The 25,661-nt window shown below is 49.3% G+C and overlaps 2 protein-coding genes across 3 annotated transcripts in view; both read right to left on the bottom strand.

Moving 5' to 3' along the window:
* LOC134966526 (heat shock protein 30C-like) overlaps window positions 1-25,661 on the bottom strand; it is an 81,682-nt gene that overhangs the window by 40,973 nt on the left and 15,048 nt on the right. The gene's annotated exons all lie outside the window — the stretch shown is intronic.
* Window positions 21,746-22,404, bottom strand: LOC134965299 (heat shock protein 30C-like). The gene has a single exon (XM_063941776.1). It carries the CDS (start codon window positions 22,286-22,288, stop codon window positions 21,746-21,748), a length of 543 nt encoding a protein of 180 aa, XP_063797846.1. The 5' UTR covers window positions 22,289-22,404.

Here is a 25,661-nt window from a genome sequence, read left to right as displayed (position 1 = left end):
GATACTGCAATCCTGCCGAAGAATATGCATGCTGGATAGTGAACCTGATCCAGCGAGAGATCGTCTGCTTAGAAGCAGGACACACAATTTTCTTGGGATCATACAGGACAAACAGAGAGTCCGACTTTCTGTGACGAGCAGTCCTCTTCACATAGATCTTCAGAGCCCTTACAACATCTAATGACTTTGATGGATTTGAGGAGCCAGTAGCAACTGGCACCACAATAGGTTGGTTGATATGAAAATCTGACACAACTTTTGGAAGGAACTGCTGATGTGTCATGAGTTCAGCTCTATATTCATGGAAGATTAAGTAGGGTCTTTTACAAGACAAAGCCCCCAATTCCGACACACGCCTAGCTGAAATTAAGGCCAACAGGGTGACAACCTTCCATGTGAGAAACTTGACCTCATCCTCCTTTAAAGGTTTGAACCAATCCAGGAACTGCAACACCACGTTAAGATCCCAGGGTGCCGTAGGAGGCACAAAGGGAGGCTGGATGTGCAGAACCCCTTTCAAGAATGTCTGAATCTCAGGTAGGGAAGCCAGTTGTTTCTGGAAGAAAACGGATAAGGCCGAAATCTGGACTTTTATGGATCCCAAACGCAGACCCATATCCACACCTGCTTGCAGGAAGAGGAGAAACTGTCCAAGTTAGTAGATAAAGACAACCTTTCTGTCAAACTTGACAGGTGGTAACACCCCTTTCTCCTAGGCTCCACCCCCTTTAATATTAAATGATAGTGTTTTATATCGCTTTAATATAACATTTTATATTAAATTTTATATAAATTTATAGTGTTCGATATTAAACCGTATTAAAAATTGTCGCGTAACACCAGTCACAGAGTGTCACGCAACACCAGTCGCAGAATGTCACGCAACGCAGCGCGTCAAATCAGGCGGATGAAAGATGCATATTACACAGTGTTAAAACCAGGTAGTTTTAGCGGCATTGATAAATATTATGGGTCGGTTAAAAATAAATTTAAAAGATCCGACGTAAGAAAGTGGTTACAAGAACAAGACGCATACACGCTGCACAAGCCAGCAAGAAAAAACTATAAAAGGAACATGATTTGTGTATCGGGTATAAACCAACAGTGGCAATGAGATTTGGTCTCGCTGATAGATTTGTCAAAATACAACGATGGCGTTAAATACATATTAACAATCATCGATATATTCAGTAAGAGGGTGTGGGGTGAAAGTCTGACCGCTAAGAATGCAGCAACGGTCGCTAATGCTTTTGAAAAAATATTCCAGCGCGGTGATGTGCCGATGAAGCTACAAACCGATAATGGTAAAGAGTTTCTAAACAGAAACCTAAAAAAGGTGTTAGAAAAATACGGTATAAATCATTTCACGACCAATAACGATGTGAAAGCGGCTGTTATAGAGCGCTTCAATAGGACTTTAAAAACACGCATGTGGCGCTATTTCACGGCAAAGAATACCTACAGATATATAGACGTTTTACAAGACTTCATACGCAGCTATAATAACACATACCATAGAACGATTAAGTGCGCACCAAACGATGTGAATGACTCTAGCGCATTGAGTGTCTTCAAAACGACCTGCGGTGATTACTTTAGAAGTAAGAAAGCCCCAGTTTGTTTAGGAATCGGTGACCACGTCCGTATTTCTAAATATAAGGACATATTTCAGAAAGGTTACGAACAGAGCTTTTCTGAGGAGATTTTTGTTGTACATAGTGTGAACACTAAAGGGATTAAACCGCTTTATAAGTTGGCAGATCTGTATGGTGAAGTTATAACAGGTAGTTTTTACCCCGAAGAGCTTCAAAGCATACCAAAAAACTATAACAGAGTTTACAAAGTGGAAAAGATTTTAAAAAATAAGACGGTCAGAGGCCGTAAATACGCGTTAGTCAAATGGCGCGGGTACCCCGCAAAATTTAACAGTTGGGTCGCAGCATCGGTGATAAAAGACATATAAAGATCATCAGTATCTAAACAAGGCGAGCGATGGATGACAAGTCGTTCTACATAACCTTACCCAGCAACGCGTCGGCTGTTACCTTCCCGCAAAATAAGATTTCTAACTGTACGACAAAGTTGGCTAAACCGATAGACTTAAATGGCGAATGGGAAGTGGCACTTACTGAGATACAATACCCGCATACGTGGAATACATTGGATTTACAAGATTGTAGACTGCAATTATCATGGGATGGAACGGCGGACCAGCCGGTGGCGAGAGTCGCGAGTTTGTGCATTAAACCCGGTTTTTATGAAACAATCGAGGCGTTACTGAACGTAATCAACGCTGAAATTGTACAACTGAAACTGGACGTTGGATTAAGACTAACGTCTTGCACGCGTTGTAACATGTGACAGTAAACTGTTGTATCAAATCCACGCCGGTTCTAAGCTGACATGGATACTGGGTTTACAGCCTAAAACTAATATTTCTAAACCATGCGCCGACATCAAAGGAGGCCAATATACGATGTACGTGTACACAGACATTATCGAACACCAACGGGTCGGGGATAGTTATGTACCGCTACTTCGCACTGTTGAAATGAAGGGTTATAACAATGAGGTTGTCACAATACGATACGAGAAACCCGATTACGTACCATTGTGCAAAACACATTTTGGTCGTTCTTTATCTCTATGGCTATCGTGTCAAAATGTGTTTTGCACAATGGTACGTAATCGGGTTTCTCGTATCGTATTGTGACAACCTCATTGTTATAACCCTTCATTTCAACAGTGCAAAGTAGCGGTACATAACTATCCCCGACCCGTTGGTGTTCGATAATGTCTGTGTACACGTACATCGTATATTGGCCTCCTTTGATGTCGGCGCATGGTTTAGAAATATTAGTTTTAGGCTGTAAACCCAGTATCCATGTCAGCTTAGAACCGGCGTGGATTTGATAAAACAGTTTACTGTCACATGTTACAACGCGTGCAAATGGATCATACGTTAGTCTTAATCCAACGTCCAGTTTCAGTTGTACAATTTCAGCGTTGATTACGTTCAGTAACGCCTCGATTGTTTCATAAAAAACGGGTTTAATGCACAAACTCGCGACTCTCGCCACCGGCTGGTCCGCCGTTCCATCCCATGATAATTGCAGTCTACAATCTTGTAAATCCAATGTATTCCACGTATGCGGGTATTGTATCTCAGTAAGTGCCACTTCCCATTCGCCATTTAAGTCTATCGGTTTAGCCAACTTTGTCGTATAGTTAGAAATCTTATTTTGCGGGAAGGTAACAGCCGACGCGTTGCTGGGTAAGGTTATGTAGAACGACTTGTCATCCATCGCTCGCCTTGTTTAGATACTGATGATCTTTATATGTCTTTTATCACCGATGCTGCGACCCAACTGTTAAATTTTGCGGGGTACCCGCGCCATTTGACTAACGCGTATTTACGGCCTCTGACCGTCTTATTTTTTAAAATCTTTTCCACTTTGTAAACTCTGTTATAGTTTTTTGGTATGCTTTGAAGCTCTTCGGGGTAAAAACTACCTGTTATAACTTCACCATACAGATCTGCCAACTTATAAAGCGGTTTAATCCCTTTAGTGTTCACACTATGTACAACAAAAATCTCCTCAGAAAAGCTCTGTTCGTAACCTTTCTGAAATATGTCCTTATATTTAGAAATACGGACGTGGTCACCGATTCCTAAACATACTGGGGCTTTCTTACTTCTAAAGTAATCACCGTAGGTCGTTTTGAAGACACTCAATGCGTTAGAGTCATTCACATCGTTTGGAGCGCACTTAATCGTTCTATGGTATGTGTTATTATAGCTGCGTATGAAGTCTTGTAAAACGTCTATATATCTGTAGGTATTCTTTGCCGTGAAATAGCGCCACATGCGTGTTTTTAAAGTCCTATTGAAGCGCTCTATAACAGCCGCTTTCACATTGTTATTGGTCGTGAAATGATTTATACCGTATTTTTCTAACACCTTTTTTAGGTTTCTGTTTAGAAACTCTTTACCATTATCGGTTTGTAGCTTCATCGGCACATCACCGCGCTGGAATATTTTTTCAAAAGCATTAGCGACCGTTGCTGCATTCTTAGCGGTCAGACTTTCACCCCACACCCTCTTACTGAATATATCGATGATTGTTAATATGTATTTAACGCCATCGTTGTATTTTGACAAATCTATCAGCGAGACCAAATCGCATTGCCACTGTTGGTTTATACCCGATACACAAATCATGTTCCTTTTATAGTTTTTTCTTGCTGGCTTGTGCAGCGTGTATGCGTCTTGTTCTTGTAACCACTTTCTTACGTCGGATCTTTTAAATTTATTTTTAACCGACCCATAATATTTATCAATGCCGCTAAAACTACCTGGTTTTAACACTGTGTAATATGCATCTTTCATCCGCCTGATTTGACGCGCTGCGTTGCGTGACATTCTGCGACTGGTGTTGCTTGACACTCTGTGACTGGTGTTACGCGACAATTTTTAATACGGTTTAATATGGAACACTATAAATTTATATAAAATTTAATATAAAATTTTATATTAAAGCGATATAAAACACTATCATTTAATATTAAAGGAGGTGGAGCCTAGGAGAAAGGGGTGTTACCACCTGTCAAGTTTGACAGAAAGGTTGTCTTTATCTACTCAAGTTGAAACTCCACCATAGGAAACTTCTTGAATTCACACCAAGACACGTACTTTTTCCAAAGTCGATGGTAATGTTTAGACGTTACTCCATTCCTAGCCTGTATCAGGGTGGGAATAACATTGTTCGGAATACCCCTCCATGCCATCAAACATAGTCGTTGTAAGTGTTGATAAGCGAACGTCCCCTGTTGAAGAAGGTCCTCGTGAAGAGGAAGACGTCTCGGATCTTCCAGTAGTAATTCCAGAAGATCCGCGTACCAAGCCCTTCTTAGCCAGTCCGGAGCAATGAGGATCACCTGAACTCTTGTTCTTTTTATTAGTTTGAGAATCCTTGGGATGAGTGGAAGTGGAGGGAACACATACACCGACTGGAACACCCACAGAGTTACCAGAACATCCACCGCCACTGCTTGTGGGTCGCGTGACCTGTAACAGTACCTCCAAAGCTTCTTGTTGAGGCGAGAGGCCATCATGTATACTTGAGGTATGCCCCATTGGCTTGTTACCTCTGCGAACACCTCTGGGTGGATTCCCCATTCTCCTGAATGGAGATCGCGTTTGCTGGGGGAGTCTGCCTCCCAGTTGTCCACTCCTGGAATGAAGATCGCCGACAACGCCACCGCGTGTCTTTCTGCCCAGATGAGGATTTTTGTTATCTCTAACATTGCAGCTCTGCTCTTCGATCCGCCCTGCCTGTTTATGTAGGACACCGCTGTGACATTGTCCGACTGAACCTGAATGGCTTGAGCTTGCAGAAGATATGCCACTTGTAGAAGGCCATTGTAAATGGCCCTTAGTTCCAGAACATTTATTGGAAGGAGAGATTTCTGACTGGACCACTTTCCTTGGAAGTTTTCCACCTGAGTGACTACTCCCCAACCTCTGCGACTTGCATCCGTGGTTAGAAGGATCCAGTTCTGAATCCCGAATCTGCGGCCCTCGAGCAGGTGAGAAGTTTGGAGCCACCAGAGGAGTGAAATTCTGGCTTTCGGCTATAGGCGTATCCGCTGGTGCATGTGAAGATGCGATCCCAACCACTTGTCCAGGAGATCCAGCTGGAAGGACTGTGCATTGAATCTGCCATACTGTAGAGCCTCGTAGGAGGCTACCACCTTTCACAGAAGGTGAATGCACTGATTAACCGACACCCAGGCTGGCTTCAAGACATCCCAGACCATTGATTGGATCACCAACGCTTTCTCTACTGGTAGAAACACCCTCTGCACCTCCGTGTCAAGGATCATCCCCAGGAAGGGTAGTCTCCTTGTTGGTTCTAAATGTGACTTTGGAAGATTTAGGATCCACCCATGATCCAGGAGTAGTTGAATTGAGAGAACAATACTCTGCAACAGCCTTTCCCTGGAAGATGCCTTTATCAGTAGATCGTCCAGGTATGGAATAATTTTTACTCCCTGCTTGCGGAGGAGGAGGAGCATCTCTGCAATGACCTTTGTGAACACCCTCGGTGCTGTGGAGAGGACGAATGGCAGGGCCTGGAACTGGTAGTGACAGTCCTGTATCGCAAACCTTAGATAGTCCTGGTGAGGCGGCCAGATCGGAATGTGAAGGTTCGCATCCTTGATATCCAGGGATACCAGGAATTCCCCCTCCTCCAGACCTGAGACCACCACTCTCAGAGACTCCATCTTGAACTTGATCACTTGTAAGTATGGGTTCAATGACTTTAGGTTCAACATTGGCCTTACCAAACCATCCGGCAGTGCCGTAACTAGGCATTTTAGCGGTGTGTGCAAGAAACAACAGTGGCGCCCCCCCCCCCCCCATGTAAGATAGGGGCAGTGCGCGTTGTATGGGCGCAAAAAAATTATAGGGGCATAGCTTCATGGGGAAGGGGCGTGGCCACAAAATAATAGCAATTCATACTACGGTGCACAGTAGTCTACATTATTCAAATTACGCTGCACAGTAGCGCCACTACACCTGGTAGAGCCCCTTTTATACATTACAGCAGACAGCATCCCCCTTTTTACACATTACAGCATACAGTCTCCCTTTTAACACATTGCGGCAGCCAGTCCCCCTTTTTACACATTGCGGCAGACAGCGTCCCCTTTTTTACACATTACAGCACACAGCGTCCCCTTTTTTAACATTACGGTAGACAGCGTCCCCATTTTACACATTACAGCAGACAGCGTCCCCGTTTTTACACATTACGGCAGACGGTGTCCCCCTTTATACACATTGCGGCAGCCAGTCCCCCTTTTTACACATTGCGGCAGCCAGTCCCCTTTTTACACATTATGGCAGACGGTGTCCTCCTAAAAGAGAGAGAGAGAGATACTTACCATCTCCCCGCTGACAGGCTCCTCGTGCAGCTTCCTCGGTGCAGGCAGGTGAGAAGGAGGAGGAGGGAGGGGGAGCAGGGAGCCGCAGCAGCGCTATTTCATTGGTAGTAAGCGCCGCTGCAGCATCCCCCTCTCCTTCCGTATTGGCTGCCCGGCGCTGCTGTGGATGCTGGGATGGAGGAACCGCATCCCAGCATCCACAGCAACGCCGGGCAGCCAATACGGAAGGAGAGTGGGGTGCTGCAGCGGCGCTTACTACCAATGAAATAGCGCTGCTGCGGCTCCCTGCTCCCCCTCCCTCCTCCTCCTTCTCTGCTGCCCGGTGCTGTAGCTGTCCTCCACAGCGCGGCCACGGCGCAGACTTCAGAGGCATGTAATGAGTCAATTTGACTCATTACATGCCGCTGGCCATGCGCCCTCAGGGCAACTGCGCTGTGTGCCAAGCCCACTTGGCACACAGAACAGAACAGTTAGTTAATAGAACAGTTAGTACTGTTATCACACTCCACCCTGGTACCGTGAGGCATTGGAGTTATGTGGAGGGCAGCGCTCCCTGTCAGTGTTCTGTGTAATCTGCAGGGAGAAAATGGCGCTGTTGAATGCTGGATCCACTCTGAGGGGAAGCCCCGCGCCCTGACCTGGTGCGTGGCTTCCCGCACTTATTATTTAAACTGGCTTCAGGATTTTATATGTTAACAGTGGGATTAGCCCCTGTAAATGCTATGACCAGTGTAGGGTTAACCTGCTGACTGGGGACTCCCCTCCAGCATCTACATGCAGAGATGTTGCTGAGCCATACCGGAGCACAGCCCCTCAGAGCTGTGCTCCAACCCTTGTGCCACCATACCCGCCGGCGACCCACTAACCGTGATGCTGGCACCATACTCACCACTCTTCTATCTTCTGGCTTTGTTAGGGGGTGGCGGCCGTGCTGTGGGAGTGAGCAGTTGCCTCATGGGCTTGTGATCATCACCTTCAGGAGCTCAGTGTCCTGTCAGCGCAGATAGAGAACCATTAACTCTCTATTAAGTTGGTTCCTACTCCCCCCTTAAGTCCCACGAAGCAGAAACTAAGTCCCACAAACTAAGAAATCTCCTAGGAGCTACCCTAGCTGTGACCGGCTCCTCCAGGCACATTTTCTAAACTGCGTCTGGTATGAGGGGCATAGAGGGAGGGGCCAGCCCACACTATTAAACTCTTAAAGTGCCAGTGGCTCCTAGTGGACCCATCTATACCCCATGGAACTAAATTGGACCCCAGCATCCTCTAGGACGTAAGAGAAATCGGGATGCCAGCATGGGTATTCTGAATGCTGGCATATCATACTGGATCCCAGAATCACAACTATACATTTTGGTGCCAGAAATAAAATTGGTGCCCCCCACAAAGGTGCGCTGTAAAAATATAGGGGCATGGCTTCAGGGGGAAGTGGCATGGTCTCAAAATAATACAAATTCATATAATGCCGCACAGTAGTCTCCATTATTCAAATTACGCCACACAGTCATCCCACTTATACACATTGTACCAGGGAGAGCCTTCATATACTCTACACCAGGTAGAGCCCCTTTTACACATTATGCCAGGTACAGTTCCCTTATACAATGACAGGTAGAGCCCTCTTACACACTGTACCAAGTAGAGCTCCCTTTTACACACTGCACCAGGAAGAGCCCCCATTCCTTTTACACATTGCACCAGTTAGAGCCCCCTTTTACACATTGCACCAGATAGAGCCCACTTTCCTTTTACACATTGCACCAGGTGTATAAGGGCCCTAGTCTGATAGCTGATGGTCCCCTCTTTCCAGGGGTACCAGATTTTTTAGAATCTGCCCTGGGGAAACAGAGAGATCTGACTTCAAAGCTGTGGTCCCCATCCAAGCTTATTCATTGCTTTTCCCAGCCAGATATCTCGGGCTCTGTCTGACTTTGAGTTTTTCTGATGGTGTACCCGAAAAGCTGTGGCTTTCCCCCCATGTGGTGGACACTGGCAGCTTGTCTCTACTATGCCCAGACCAAGAGATATCAGCCTTCTAACAGCTGGCTCCAGCTCCACACGCCTAATATATATTATAATATATTTGTATATATTCATTGGTGGATTGCTCTGGCTCCTGAACTCTGATGCCCAGGTACCCAGCACCTCCTGAAGGGGGAGAATCTCTAGTTTTTTTTATCCCATTCAAAGCTAAGAATTCTATTTCCAGGAACTTGAGATATCTGCAGTTAAGCAAGCTCCCCTCCCACCAGAAAATGATGAATATTATGCCCACTCCACTATCCACCCATCCGCTACATATTAAACACACCCTACCACCCTGGAAGTCATGTACCAGGGCCCCTTCATTCAGCACAATGTCCCCGCCCCTTCTGTGCAGTAGAAGAGTAATTAGCAGAAATCATTGCTCCAGGTCCTGCATGCTGAGCAGAACATAGGGCCTGGTTCAGGTTCCACCCCCCACCCCTTTATCAAGCAAAAATTGCGATCGCACCACAATTTCTGCTTGATCGCTAAAATTAAGAAAGACTCCTGCCGGTGCAGCCTGGCTGCGCCTGCAGCGGTCCAGCCTCCGTCTCTTTGATCATGGCGGCTGCGTGTGACGTAAGGCACAGAGCCGGCCCTAGGTATAGGCAAACTAGACAAATGCATAGGGCATTTGGTATGCCTAGGGGCACAAGCAGCTTCTGCTGATTAAAATGATATGCATCATGCCTATATTCTGTGTGTGACTGCAGCTGTATCTGCATACAATATGCTACATTACAGTGTATTCCTGGAAATCAGTGTAACGTAGCATTTCATATGCAGATACAGCCACAGTCGCACACAGACTATAGGCATGCAGCATATCATTTTAATCAGCAGAAGCTGCTTGTGCATCCTAGCCACATAGTAATGCAAATAATATGCATTTTCATCAAAACAAGGCATCCGACGTTAGCAGAGCTGGCCCTGAGTTGGCAGCTGACTCACACCAGGCATCTCCTGCTGCATCGCGTACTGAGGCAAGATATAGGAGGACACACCTGTATCCAAGCAGAGGCAGAGGTCACAGTGTTAGCAACCTTGTGAGTGCTGTGTGCAGGTGGGTCGGTTGTGCAGTAGTGTTCAGCATATGTGTAAGGGACATTATGTGTGTCATGTGTATAAATGCATTAAAAATGTGCGGTATAAGTGTAAGGAATGTTATGTGTTTAATTATATGTGTATAAAGGCATTAATAATGTGTGGCATATGTGTAAGGGACATTATGTTTGTCATTATGTGTATAAGGGTACTAATAATGTGTGGCGTAAGGGACATTATGGGGGAATTCAAATGTTTGAAAAGTCAGTTGGTTGTCTGTTTATTCCTGTCTATTAGATAGGAAAAAACAGACACCCAAATGACTTTTCAAACAATTGAATAGCCCCCAATGTGTGTACTTATGTGTATAAGGGCATTAATAATGTGAGGCAAATGTTTAAGGGACATTATGTGTATAAGGGCATTAATAAAGTTTGGCATAATATGTTAGGCACATTATGTGTAAGGGGTATTACTGTGTTATATAATGTGTATAAAGGCATTACTAATGTGTGGCAATATGTGTATAAGGTGCTCTATTGTGTGGCATAACATGTAGAAAGCGGCATATGGTCTAATGTGAATAAAGAGCAATATGGTGTGGTATAATGAAAATAAGGAGCAATTCAGTGTGGTGTAATGTGGATAAGGGGCACTACTGTAAGGAGTAACGTATATAAAGTGACACTACTGTGTGGTCTAATGTGAATAAAGAGCAATATGGTGTGGTGTAATGTGAATAAGGGGCACTACTGTGAGGAGTAATGTAAGTGGTACTACTGTGTGATGTATCGTGAATTAGAGACAATGGGCCTAATTCAGATCTCTTCGCTGTCTAGCAATTTTCGCTGCGCTGCGAACAGGTAACTACTGTGCATGCGTATATGCACAGCAATGCACAGGTGCGCTGTACGGGTACAAACAGCATCGATGTTTTGCACAGGTTCTAGTGTCGATTCCATTTGCACGGGCGTTCGCAAGGAGACTGACAGGAAGGAGGCGTTTCTGGGTGTCAACTGACCGTTTTCTGGGAGTGTTTGGAAAAACGCAGGCGTGTCAAAGTGTTTGCAGGGTGGGTGTCTGACATCCATTCCGGGCTTGAATAGGCTGAAGTGATCGCAGCGGCTGAGTAAGGTCAGAGCTACTCAGAAACTGCACAAGCTGTTTTGGTACAGGGCGTCTGCACACGCGTTTGCACACTTGCAAAGCTAAAATACACAGAGTCTATCTGTTCGCAGCACTGCAAAAAATAGCCTGCGAGCGAACATATCTAAATTAGGCCCTCTATCGCATGATATAATGTGAATGAAGTTGCAGTACTGTGTGACATAATTTGAATTGGGAGGACTATTGTGTGGTCATGCCCCTTCCCAGAAAGAACACACCCCTCTTTGGGCTGTGCGCCGAATGTGCAAACTGTTCCTATTTAAAATATAGTGGGTAGGAGCACCAAAATGAGGACTGCTATGGGTAAGGGGTGATGGTGCTGGGAAAGGGTTGCAGGATCAGAGGCGGAACTAGCGGTGGTGCTAGGGTGCACCAGCCAAAATCTTGCCTAGGGCATCATATTGGTTAGGGCAGGCTCTTGTAACGCAGCAGCCCCGATCACGCCCCAGCGGTTCACGCTGGCACGCTCCCATTTCTAAGCCACGCCCCCGCAATGCTCCATCCCTGCTTTGGAAAAGGAGCGTTACCCCCCCCCCCCCTGCCCTGCAAACACCTCTGCCTGATTGACAGGCAGAGGCGGTCTCATTTCTGCGGGCACCCACAGAAAATTCGAGCGCATGCACAGGACGTACCCTGCGCATGCGCCCAAATCTTTTTAGTAATTTTTGCTGTTTGATCGCATATTGCGATCCAACCTGAATCGGGCCCATAGAACACCCCCTACCGCCCATGGGACATCAAAGCACCCGCTGATAGCAATCCCCCACCCCTACTGCTGCAGGATGGATAGGGGCCCCAGTGCACTGCTGTGCTCAGAGGCCTACACTGCTGTTAAGACAGCCCTGGTTTGTGTGTGTGTGTGTTATACTTACTTCAGCCTCCAGAGCAGCTGCTTCCACCTGGCTATGGGCCTGTCACCCACGCTGTGTTCTTCTCCTACTGCGGACATTGGGATTCGGGGAGGGGCAGAGCGTAGATTGTACCAGGGGCGGAACTCTGGGAGGCAGTGGAGTCGGCTGCCGCCGGGCTCCTGGCCTCAAGGGGGCGCATCTCCTCCACTGTCCCCAGTGCCGCTCACCGCGCTGCTGCTGCTGTCTGTGAGGGGAGGGGATCGCAGCGTGCGCCTCCCCTGCCCCTCACTCTCCGGCGGCGGCGCGCTTCAATTCAGCGCCGGTTCGTGAGCCAATCAGAGCTCGCGGACCGGCAGCTAAGGCTGCCGGTCCACGAGCTTTGATTGGCTCATGGACCGGTGCATAATTGAAGAGGGACACAGCCGCCGGAGAGTGAGGGGCAGGAGAGGCGCACGCTGCGATCCCCTCCCCTCACAGACAGCAGCAGCAGCGCGGTGAGCAGCACAAGGGATGGGGGGGAGGGTCATCTATATGTGGCACTGGGGGCATTGCTGGCACTGTGGGGACCTGTATACCTGGCACTGGGGGTCATATCTGGCACTGTGGGGACACTGGCATTGGGGGCATAGCTGGCACTGTGGGGACCTGTATACCTGGCACTGGGGGTCATATCTGGCACTGTGGGGACACTGGCATTGGGGGCATAGCTGGCACTGTGGGGACCTGTATACCTGGCACTGGGGGTCATATCTGGCACTGTGGGGACACTGGCATTGGGGGCATAGCTGGCACTGTGGGGACCTGTATACCTGGCACTGGGGGTCATATCTGGCACTGTGGGGACACTGGCATTGGGGGCATAGCTGACACTGTGGGGACCTGTATACCTGGCACTGGGGGTCATATCTGGCACTGTGGGGACACTGGCATTGGGGGCATAGCTGGCACTGTGGGGACCTGTATACTTGGCACTGGGGATCATATCTGGCACTGTGGGGACACTGGCATTGGGGGCATAGCTGGCACTGTGGGGACATATATATCTGGCACTGGGGTCATATCTGGCACGGTGGGGACACTGGCAATAGGGGCATAGCTTGCACTGTGGGGACATATATATCTGGCACAGGGGGGCATATCTGACACTGGGAACACTGACATTGGGGGCAGAGCTGGCACTGGGGGGACACGTATATCTGGCACTGGGGGCAAAGCTGGCACTGTGTGGGGACATGTATATCTGGCACTGGGGCATATCTGGCACTGTGGGGACACTGGCATTAGGGGCATAGCTTGCACTGTGGGGACATATATATCTGGCACTGGGGCAGAGCTGGCACTGTGTGGGGACATGTATATCTGGCACTGGGGGGCATATATGGCACTGTGGGGACACTGCATTGGGGGCATAGCTGGCACTTTGGGGACATATATATCTGGTACTAGGGGCATAGCTGGCACCGGAGGCATATCTGGCACAGGAGCATAGCTGGCACTGGGGGGACACGTATATCTGACACTGGGTGCAGAGCTGGCACTATGTGGAGACGTATATCTGGCACTGTGGGGACACTGCATTGGGGGCATAGCTGGCACTTTGGGGACATATATATCTGGCACTAGGGGCATAGCTGGCACTTTTGGGACACTGGCATTGGGGGCATATCTGGCACTGTGGGGACAAGTATATCTGGCACTGGGGGTCATGTGTATCTGGCACTGTGAGGCATATATGTATCTGGCACTGTGGGGACATATGTTTCTGGCAGTGTGGAGGCACCCATTTTTTGACATTTTTATATGTATGTGGCACTGTACAGGGGCATTATAGGTGGTCTTCAGTTGCCAACTGTCGGGATCCCGGCGCACAGTATACCGTCGCCGGAATCCCGACAGCCGGCATACCGACAGTTTTTCTCCCTCGTGGGGGTCCACGACCCCCCCTGGAGGGAGAATAAATAGCGTGGCGCGCGTAGCGAGCCCGCAAGGGGCTCATTTGCGCTCACCACGCTGTCGTTATGCCGGCGATATGTAGGGGGGGCACCAACATTTATCATGCCTCCGGGCGACTGGGGCGAACTTACGCCACTGGATTGTACAGAATGATGCAGTCACTGCAGCATGCCAATGCCTGGTTGCCTGGCGGCGGCGGGAACGCGGCTGTGGGGGTGCTGACTATCTAAGGATGTATGGGTGTTTCTGCACCCCATTCCGATACACAGAATGATTATCTAAGGTGGTCTGCATTCAATTCTGAAACCCAGCACGGCTATCTAAAGATGTCTCTGTGTTTTGCACACCAGCATGGTACCCAGAATGGGTATCTAAGGTGGTCTGCTGCCCGTTTCGGAACCCAGAATGGGTATCTAAGGGGATCTACATCCTATTCTGGCACCCGGCACAGCTATCTAAGGTGGCCTGCGCCCTATTCCGGTACCTGGAATGGCTAGCTATGGTGATCTGCTGCCTGAACCGGCACCCTGAATGGCTGTGTAATGTGGTCTCTGTGTTTTGCACCTCCTTCCAGCACCCGGAGCGGCTATGTAAGGTGGCCTGTGGACCATTCCGGCACCTGGAACGGCTATCTAAGGTGGCCTGCGCCCTATTCTGACACACGGAATGGCTATCTACAGTGATCTGCTTCCTGTTCTGGCACCCGGAATGGCTGTGTAATGTGGTCTGGATATTCTACACCCCGTTCCGGCACCCGGAACGGTTGTCTATGATGGTTTGAGCCCTTTTCCGGAACCCGGAACAGCTATCTAAGGTGGACTGCGCCCCGTTCTGGCACCCGGAATGGCTATCTACGGTGATCTGCTGCCTGGTCCGGCACCCGGAATGGCTATCGACGGTGATCTGCTGCCTGATCCCGCACCGGGAATGGCTGTTTAATGTGGTCTGGGTGTTCTGCACCCCATTCTGGTACCCGGTACGGCTATCTAAGGTGGACTGCGCCCCATTTTGGCACTCGGAACGGCTATCTAAGGTGGACTGTGCCCCATTCCGGCACCCGGAATGCTATCTACGGTGATCTGCTGCCTGGTCCGTCAACCACAATGGCTGTGTAATGTGGTCTGGGTTTTCAACACCTCTTTCCTGCACCCGGAATGACCATCTAAGGGGGCCTGCGCCAAATTCCGGCACACGGAATGGCTATCTACGTTGATCTGCTGCCCATTACGGCACATGGAATGGTTGCGTAATGTGGTCTGGGTGTTCTGCACCCTGTTGTGGTACCCGGTACGGCTATCTAAGGTGGACTGCACCCTGTTTCGGCACCCGGAATGGCTATCTAGAGTGATCTGCTCTTGGTTCCGGCACCCAGATTTTTTGCGTAATGTGGTCTAGGTGTTCTGCACCCCGTTCCGGTAACCGACACGGCTATATAATGTGGTCTGCACCCCATTCCGGCACCCGGAATGGCTGTCTATGGTGGTCTGTGCCTGCTCTGTCACCAGGAATGCCTATCTATGGTAGTATGCGGCCCATTCCAGCACCTGGATTGGCTATCTACAGTAATCTCCTGACCATTCCAACACCCCTTCTGACTGTGTTCTTCACCCCCTTCCGGGACGACAATCTATGGTGGTCTGCTGCCTGTTCAGGCACCCGGAGTGGCTATCAAAGGTGGTCTGCAGCCCGTTCCAGCACCCGTTCTGGCTGTGTAAGGTAGTCCTGGTGTTATGCACCTCCTTCCAGCACCAAGAACGACTATGTAAGGTGGTCTGCAGCCCATTCCGGCAACCAGAACTGCTATCTAAGGTGGACTGCGCCCCGTTCCAGGAACCAGAAATGGGTATCTAAGGTGGTTTGCATCCTATTCCATCTATGAGCCCTATTCCGGCACCCGGAACAGGTATCTAAGGTGGTCTGCGCCCTATTCCGGCAACCGGAACAGCTATCTAAGGTTGTCTGGGTGTTCTGCACACCATTCCGGCACATGAAACCGCTATCTAAGATGGTCTGCATCCTGTTCCGGCACCCGGACCGGTTGTCTAAGATGGTTTGAGACCTGTTCCGGCACCCAGAACAGGTATCTAAGGTGGTCTGCGCCCTATTCCGGCAACCGGAACAGCTATCTAAGGTTGTCTTGGTGTCCTGCACACCATTCCGGCACATGAAACAGCTATCTAAAATGGTCCGCCTACTGTTCCAGCACCCGGACCGGTTGTCTAAGATGGTTTGAGCCCTGTTCCGGCAACCAGAACAGGTATCTAAGGTGGTCTGTGCCCTATTCCGGCAACCGGAACAGCTATCTAAGGTTGTCTTGGTGTCCTGCACACCATTCCGGCACATGAAACAGCTATCTAAAATGGTCCGCCTACTGTTCCGGCACCCGGACCGGTTGTCTAAGATGGTTTGAGCCCTGTTTTGGCACCCGGAACAGGTATCTAAGGTGGTCTGCGCCCTATTCCGGCATCCTGAACAGGTATCTAAGGTTGTCTGGGTGTTCTGTACACCATTCCGGCACATGAAACCGCTATCTAAGATGGTCTGCATCTTGTTCCGGCACCCGGACCGGTTGTCTAAGATGGTTTGAGCCCTGTTCCGGCACCCAGAACAGGTATCTAAGGTGGTCTGCGCCCTATTCCGGCAACCGGAACAGCTATCTAAGGTTGTCTTGGTGTCCTGCACACCATTCCGGCACATGAAACCGCTATCTAAGATGGTCTGCATCCTGTTCCGGCACCCGGACCGGTTGTCTAAGATGGTTTGAGCCCTGTTCCGGCACCCGGAACAGGTATGTAAGGTGGTCTGCGGCCTTTTAAGGCACCCTGAACAGCTATCTAAGGTTGTCTGGGTGTCCTGCACACCATTCCGGCACCTGAAACCGCTATCTAAGATGGTCTGCATCCTGTTCCGGCACCCGGACCGGTTGTCTAAGATGGTTTGAGCCCTGTTCCGGCACCCAGAACAGGTATCTAAGGTGATCTGCGCCCTATTCCGGCAACCAGAACAGCTATCTAAGGTTGTCTTGGTGTCCTGCACACCATTCCGGCACATGAAACAGCTATCTAAAATGGTCCGCCTACTGTTCCGGCACCCGGACCGGTTGTCTAAGATGGTTTGAGCCCTGTTTCGGCACTCAGAACAGGTATCTAAGGTGGTCTGCGCCCTATTCCGTCAACTGGAACAGCTATCTAAGGTTGTCTTGGTGTCCTGCACACCATTCCGGCACATGAAACAGCTATCTAAAATGGTCCGCCTACTGTTCCGGCACCCGGACCGGTTGTCTAAGATGGTTTGAGCCCTGTTTTGGCACCCGGAACAGGTATCTAAGGTGGTCTGCGCCCTATTCCGGCATCCTAAACAGGTATCTAAGGTTGTCTGGGTGTTCTGTACACCATTCCGGCACCTGAAACCACTATCTAAGATGGTCTGCATACTGTTCCGGCACCCGGACCGGTTGTCTAAGATGGTTTGAGCCCTGTTTCGGCACCCGGAACAGGTATCTAAGGTGGTCTGCGCCCTTTTCCGGCACCCGGAACAGGTATCTAAGGTTGTCTGGGTGTTCTGTACACCATTCCGGCACATGGAACCGCTATCTAAGATGGTCTGCATCCTGTTCCGGCACCCGGACCGGTTGTCTAAGATGGTTTGAGCCCTGTTCCGGCACCCAGAACAGGTATCTAAGGTGGTCTGCGCCCTATTCCGGCAACCGGAACAGCTATCTAAGGTTGTCTTGGTGTCCTGCACACCATTCCGGCACATGAAACAGCTATCTAAAATGGTCCGCCTACTGTTCCGGCACCCGGACCGGTTGTCTAAGATGGTTTGAGCCCTGTTCCGGCAACCGGAACAGGTATCTAAGGTGGTCTGTGCCCTATTCCGGCAACCGGAACAGCTATCTAAGGTTGTCTTGGTGTCCTGCACACCATTCCGGCACATGAAACAGCTATCTAAAATGGTCCGCCTACTGTTCCGGCACCCGGACCGGTTGTCTAAGATGGTTTGAGCCCTGTTTTGGCACCCGGAACAGGTATCTAAGGTGGTCTGCGCCCTATTCCGGCATCCTGAACAGGTATCTAAGGTTGTCTGGGTGTTCTGTACACCATTCCGGCACATGAAACCGCTATCTAAGATGGTCTGCATCTTGTTCCGGCACCCGGACCGGTTGTCTAAGATGGTTTGAGCCCTGTTCCGGCACCCAGAACAGGTATCTAAGGTGGTCTGCGCCCTATTCCGGCAACCGGAACAGCTATCTAAGGTTGTCTTGGTGTCCTGCACACCATTCCGGCACATGAAACAGCTATCTAAAATGGTCCGCCTACTGTTCCGGCACCCGGACCGGTTGTCTAAGATGGTTTGAGCCCTGTTTCGGCACCCGGAACAGGTATCTAAGGTGGTCTGCGCCCTTTTCTGGCACCCGGAACAGGTATCTAAGGTTGTCTGGGTGTCCTGCACACCATTCCGGCACATGAAACCGCTATCTAAGATGGTCTGCATCCTGTTCCGGCACCCGGACCGGTTGTCTAAGATGGTTTGAGCCCTGTTTCGGCACCCAGAACAGGTATCTAAGGTGGTCTGCGCCCTTTTCCGGCACCCGGAACAGCTATCTACGGTTGTCTGGGTGTCCTGCACCTGAAACCGCTATATAAGATGGTCTGCATCCTGTTCCGGCACCTGGACCGGTTGTCTAAGATGGTTTGAGCCCTGTTCCGGCACCCGGAACAGGTATCTAAGGTGGTCTGCGGCCTTTCAAGGCACCCTGAACAGCTGTCTAAGGTTGTCTGGGTGTTCTGTACACCATTCCGGCACCTGAAACCGCTATCTAAGATGGTCTGCATACTGTTCCGGCACCCGGACCGGTTGTCTAAGATGGTTTGAGCCCTGTTTCGGCACCCGGAACAGGTATCTAAGGTGGTCTGCGCCCTTTTCCGGCACCCGGAACAGGTATCTAAGGTTGTCTGGGTGTTCTGTACACCATTCCGGCACATGAAACCGCTATCTAAGATGGTCTGCATCCTGTTCCGGCACCCGGACCGGTTGTCTAAGATGGTTTGAGCCCTGTTTCGGCACCCAGAACAGGTATCTAAGGTGTTCTGCGCCCTATTCCGGCACCCGGAACAGCTATCTACGGTTGTCTGGGTGTCCTGCACACCATTCCGGCACCTGAAACCGCTATCTAAGATGGTCTGCATACTGTTCCGGCACCCGGACCGGTTGTCTAAGATGGTTTGAGCCCTGTTTCGGCACCCGGAACAGGTATCTAAGGTGGTCTGCGCCCTTTTCCGGCACCCGGAATAGGTATCTAAGGTTGTCTGGGTGTTCTGTACACCATTCCGGCACATGAAACCGCTATATAAGATGGTTTGCATCCTGTTCCGGCACCCGGACCGGTTGTCTAAGATGGTTTGAGCCCTGTTCCGGGTGCCCGGAACAGGTATCTAAGGTGGTCTGCGCCCTATTCCGGCACCCTGAACAGCTATCTAAGGTTGTCTGGGTGTTCTGTACACCATTCCGGCACATGAAACCGCTATCTAAGATGGTCTACATCCTGTTCCGGCACCCGGACCGGTTGTCTAAGATGGTTTGAGCCCTGTTTTGGCACCCGGAACAGGTATCTAAGGTGGTCTGCGGCCTTTCAAGGCACCCTGAACAGCTGTCTAAGGTTGTCTGGGTGTTCTGTACACCATTCCGGCACCTGAAACCGCTATCTAAGATGGTCTGCATACTGTTCCGGCACCCGGACCGGTTGTCTAAGATGGTTTGAGCCCTGTTTTGGCACCCGGAACAGGTATCTAAGGTGGTCTGCGGCCTTTCAAGGTACCCTGAACAGCTGTCTAAGGTTGTCTGGGTGTTCTGTACACCATTCCGGCACCTGAAACCGCTATCTAAGATGGTCTGCATACTGTTCCGGCACCCGGACCGGTTGTCTAAGATGGTTTGAGCCCTGTTTCGGCACCCGGAACAGGTATCTAAGGTGGTCTGCGCCCTTTTCCGGCACCCGGAACAGGTATCTAAGGTTGTCTGGGTGTTCTGTACACCATTCCGGCACATGAAACCGCTATATAAGATGGTCTGCATCCTGTTCCGGCACCCGGACCGGTTGTCTAAGATGGTTTGAGCCCTGTTCCGGGTGCCCGGAACAGGTATCTAAGGTGGTCTGCGCCCTATTCCGGCACCCTGAACAGGTATCTAAGGTTGTCTGGGTGTTCTGTACACCATTCCGGCACATGAAACCGCTATCTAAGATGGTCTGCATCCTGTTCTGGCACTCGGACCGGTTGTCTAAGATGGTTTGAGCCCTGTTCCGGCACCCAGAACAGGTATCTAAGGTGTTCTGCGCCCTATTCCGGCACCCTGAACAGCTATATAAGTTTGTCTGGGTGTCTCGCACACCATTCCGGTACCTGAAACAGCTATCTAAGGTGGTCTGCCTCCTGTTCCGGCATCCGGACCGGTTGTCTAAGATGGTTTGAGCCCTGTTCCGGCACCCGGAACAGGTATCTAAGGTGGTCTGCGCCCTATTCTGGCTCCCTGAAAGGCTATCTAAGGTTGTCTGGGTGTCCTGCACACAATTCCGGCACATGAAACAGCTATTTAAGGTGGTATGCATCCTGTTCCGGAACCCGGAACAGGTATCTAAGATGGTCTGCCCCCCATTCCGGGACCTGGTACTGATATCTAAGGATGTCCTATTTCGGCACCAATAGCATATAAGTTTGTCTGGGTGTTCTGTACCCAATTCTACCAACCGGAATGGATATAACGGCGCCCCACCCCACAGGGGCGTGGAAAGCCATGCTGGGCCCCAGTAATGTAATGCGGTGTGGCCTAAATTGGGTGCGTATCTACACCTCTGAAAGATATGATTAATTAAAGTATTAATTGTGTGCAATTTATGCAAAGGGGCCAGGTTGCTTAATCGGAAGCAGGTCCCTCCTCTTCGGCCGACGGCGCCATCTGCCCAGTAACATCTGGGAACATGACGCATGTGCACTACAGGACGCTGCCCAGTACCGCCAAGCGTAAGTATATTTGGGAAGGGGGATGTGGACTCCCCTGTCGGGCCCCTCCAGCAGCCTGGGACAGGGTAATTAATACCTGATTACCCGCCTCTTGGCACCACTGCATGTGGCGCTGCTCATAAATATTAGTTTTAGAATCCCCTGTCGGGCCCCTCCAGCAGCCTGGGACAGGGTAATTAATACCTGATTACCCGCCTCTTGGCACCACTGCATGTGGCGCTGCTCATAAATATTAGTTTTAATTATATTTTTTTATAAAGGCGGCGTGGTTACACCCCCTACCCTCCCAACAAAAACAATGGGCAAGTGGTCATTTATTATTATTTATTTATTTATATATTTATACTGCTCTAAAAAAGAAAAAAAAAAAACCTCCCTATGCAGCCACTGTGTGAAATGGATGAGCTGCAGTACCAGCAGCTATGTCCGTTCTCCCCCCTCCATCCCTCTGCCCGAGTGTAGTACCAGCGGGGTAGGTGGGAGGCTGTCAGCCCTGCACAGCGGTTCCCCTGTGTGACAGCAGCGCACAGACAGCGCCACTGTGCAGGGCTGACAGCCTCCTAGCAGTGCAGCAGCTTCGTGCGGGAGCCGGCAGGGATTTCTCCCTCCCCACTGACAGCCCGTCCGCGGACCCGCCCCCCGGACGGGGACGCGCTTTCACAGCTCCCCAGCGGCAGAGGTCGCTGCAGGGAGCTGATCCGGTCCGGCATTCCGGAATTTGGTCCGGTCCGGTTTTCACCTAATCCCAGCTGGCAGTGCCAGACGAGGAGCCTGGAAGTGGAGATGCCCATCCTTGGAGAGAGAGCACAGCACGGCCTCAGGTATCACATCCTCTGTGAGCTCAGCTTCTCTCCTCCACTCTCTGTACTCATGGAAGTAGCCATCGGTCTCACTATCCTGTTTCTTGTCCCGTTTCCCTGTCACAATCAGTCTCCGTCCTTCTGTTGTCACTGTCAGCTCCTCAGGAGAAAAGGGCCTCACGTCCAGGGTGAGCTCAAAGTTTCCCTTCCCCTCTTTGCCTGTCCTGGGAGAGGTGATCTCAGTGCCTGCAGAGTGTGTGCTCTGAGCTGCTCTTCTTCTCATGTCCATGTCCTGAGCCAGGAGCTGACAAGCCTGGCTGACACGCTGCACTCTCCTCTCCATCTCCTTCCTCAGCCTCAGCATGTCATCTTCCAGCTGGCTATAGATGAGGCATGTAGCTGGCCAGAGGGTGAGTGCAGGCTCACTGCAGGGACACAGAGGGCTGTGCGAGGTCTGGAGGAGGCTGAGAGGAAACATCTTCTGCTGATTTTCCTGGAGCTTCTGGTCACAGATCAGCTGGAGATAATCTGCCTGTGTCTCAGTGTCGGCTTTCTTGCTGCTCAGTGCTGCAGCCAGTCCCAGCTCCGGCTCCTTTATACTCACTCCCCCAAGTGCTGGTCTCTTCCTGATGCTTCCATGTGCACTCTGTATATGGTGTGAGGGGAGGGGCCTGTGTGTACACACTGCATAATACATGAGGAGGCGGGAGAGGAGGTACTAGTAACTTCTGGCATGTACTGGGGAGGTGACATCACAGGGGGCGGGGCCAGGTGTCTGCTGGAGATTACTATAGCGTTCTCAGCTGTGATTATTATTGCACAAGCTTAGTCACTGTAGAAAATGACTCCAGCAGTGTTACTATATAGTATACTATTGTAGACTATTCATCTTAATGTCAATATTTCTGAATTTAATCTTTTTCTGTTTAAAATGTTTGACTGGTTTACTTTATGAAAATACATATAAATTATATTTTAATGTTTTGCATTTGACAAAAAGCCACCTGTAACTATATAAGATGGGTGATCAGGATTTCATAAGCACATAATGTATTTTTAATAATTGGAATGATAAAAATTGCTAAAATATTTTTACATTTACAGATTACTTATTTCTATCAATGACCACACAGCCCTTTACCGGTAGTATACTTCTTTATAGTACGGTATATTCATGTAGGATATACCCAGGGCCATAACTAGGGGTGTGCTAGCAGTGCCAATGTACGGGCCATAAGGGGGATGCAGTCAATTTACCTACAATCAAAATCTCAATGGTCAAAATACTGACAATTATTGACCAACGGTCAGAATCCCAACAAAGTCAAAATACCGACAAGGTCCAAATTCCGACATCTAAAATGTTGACAGGTCAAAAAGTTGACATTAGTTTTTCATTGAAATCGACTTGTTCATATTTTACCATCCCAGTGGACCTGGAGGGGGAATATAATAGTGTGCCGAGCGCAGCGAGCCATGGGAGTGACGCGGTACAATTATACGGTGTCCATGTCGACTTGTGTCGACATACAAAAAAAAAACATTTTAAAAAGTTGTGTCGACTTCTTGACCTGTTGACATTTTGAATGTCGGTATTTTGACCTTGTCTGTATTTTAAATGTTGGTATTTTGAGCTTGTCGGGATTTTGACCGTCGGTCAATTGTTGTCGGGATTTTGACCGTCGGGATTTTGATTGTAGGTATTTCATACCAAACGCGCATAAGATCCTAGAGGTGCCACCATTGCTGCCTCACAGCACCTGCATGTGGCTTGCAGAGTGACTACAGTGGCACCTTGCAGCCAGAAGTGCTGCTGTAGAGCCACCCGGAGCATCCAAGGGACAATCCTGGCAGACACCCTGCAGCCTGTGGAGTTACCTGGAGCATCCTTAGGTCTCTCCAGGCTGAGTTCTACTATCAGAGCTGGCAGCCCTACTCGCTAGGTGTGACATCATCATGTCACAGGTATAGGGAGCGGGACGGCACAGGGTGCACTGCTGCCCTGTTGCTGCCCCGAATATCTCTTCATCGAAATTGTTATTTGAAAAAAATGAACACAGAACTAAATTGTGCAAATGGCGGCTGTCACCTAATAATGGTGTCACCTTCCCCTAGCCCTCATTCCCATATCCCAGCACTTCCTAACACCCTTCTATGCTCCCAGCACCTTCATCCCTTATCTGCACCCCTCCTTTACTTTAAATTCTCTTTTTTGTGGACTCATGACGCCACCCTACATACATGAATGTACTCGCTGCATCCCACCTCTTCCTCCCAACCATCCTCTGACATGGCGCTGCTGCTCCTCCCTGCAGCACCATCACCTGACTCTTTCCTACAATTACACATCAGCTGGATCAGTACAAAGTCAAATGTTCATCTCAGATCAGGGTCACATCGCCCAGTGCCATAGCTGGTGTCTGTGTGCCCATACATGACACCACTGGGGCAGTCCCATCATGATCTCATACCACATGCACCAGTGGGAACAGGAATGTGGCTGCTGACTTTGCTTTTAACAGGCTGCTCCTCCAGGTACCCTGCAAGGTAAGGCAGTGGTGCAGTGCCTTCAGGGTAACAACCATGCTCCCCTGTCAGCTTTGTTCTGTACTGATCACACACCCCTTATTACAGCCATCACCTATAGCAGACAGGGACAGATTGAACCAGCCCCAGTGAAATAAAGGCTGATTGTTAATTAGTAGAGTCACAGATGATCATGTGATGACACTAGAAATGGATCAAACACCAGCTTCTCCTACAATACAAGCGGAGCAATTCACTTGTTGCTCAGTTTAGATGTCTTTCAGCCATGGGGAAGACATTACTTCTCACAGCCTCCAGAGGTGCTAGAAGAAATGTGTGCAAAGCCCGTGGATTAGGCTCCAAAACAGAAGATTGGGCGCCCTAACCAGGACATTAGACGGGAATAGCAGCTACATGTGGTTAAACCCTGTCTATTTGGGCACGTATAAAGCAATAGGCCCCCAATCAGACCAACAAATGAATTTCTCTGATGGGTGCCCATTACTTTTGGTGCCCCAAAACAACATTTGAATCACCGCCAAAGTGTCAAGCCCATTTAATGAAAGTATCTCTGGAAAGTGAATGGCCAGCAGAGGTAAAAGGAGCACAGATGGTCCTGCGCTTAGAGCAGAGGTGATTAAATAGAGGAGGGGGTCAGATTGGAGCCTGCACATAGGCCCACTCCGCTCTAGAGGTGCAGTAGAATCTCACATTGTGCTATGCCCGTGACTTAGAGTGATAACACAGTCTGTATAATCAGGCCATACTGCGCTTACATTTCACCAGATAATATACAGGTATTGTGTCCTGAATCTTCACTGAAAATAGACTGACTCAGCATCTCCCTTTAGGACCAGTTACATATGTGCAACATTGCCTTTCTTAGCATGTATATGGCTTACCTTACCTATATGTCAGCGCCGGACAGCTGAAGTCACCTAGACTATCAAAGGAGGAGTGGGGACTGTTATAGGTAGCAGCTGGCTCCATATAGTACAATTCATTTTACTTCTGAATCTTTCTATATCTGACATTCACATTGGATTATATTTACCTTAATGAACTGAAGTGAAGTTGAATTTTTACAATTGCAAAAAAAATAAAAATTAAAAGGAACTAGGAATTTTGAGTAACGTTTGAAGGTATATGTGTAAAAAAGCACTGCGATAGTACATACTATGATATGTGAGAAGGCACATTTCTAGGAATAAAGGCAATGAGGCCTGGAATAGATTACCCCACATGAATAACATCAGGTATAATATAGTGCATCTGTTACACAGCAGAGTCAGCCTCTATAACCATGTTACCCCACAGTGATGTCA

Source organism: Pseudophryne corroboree, chromosome 10 (assembly GCF_028390025.1).
Source record: "Pseudophryne corroboree isolate aPseCor3 chromosome 10, aPseCor3.hap2, whole genome shotgun sequence".
In the NCBI taxonomy this organism is placed as follows: domain Eukaryota; kingdom Metazoa; phylum Chordata; class Amphibia; order Anura; family Myobatrachidae; genus Pseudophryne; species Pseudophryne corroboree.
Note: the sequence above shows the minus strand (reverse complement) of the source record. Positions and strands in the feature narration are given on the sequence as shown.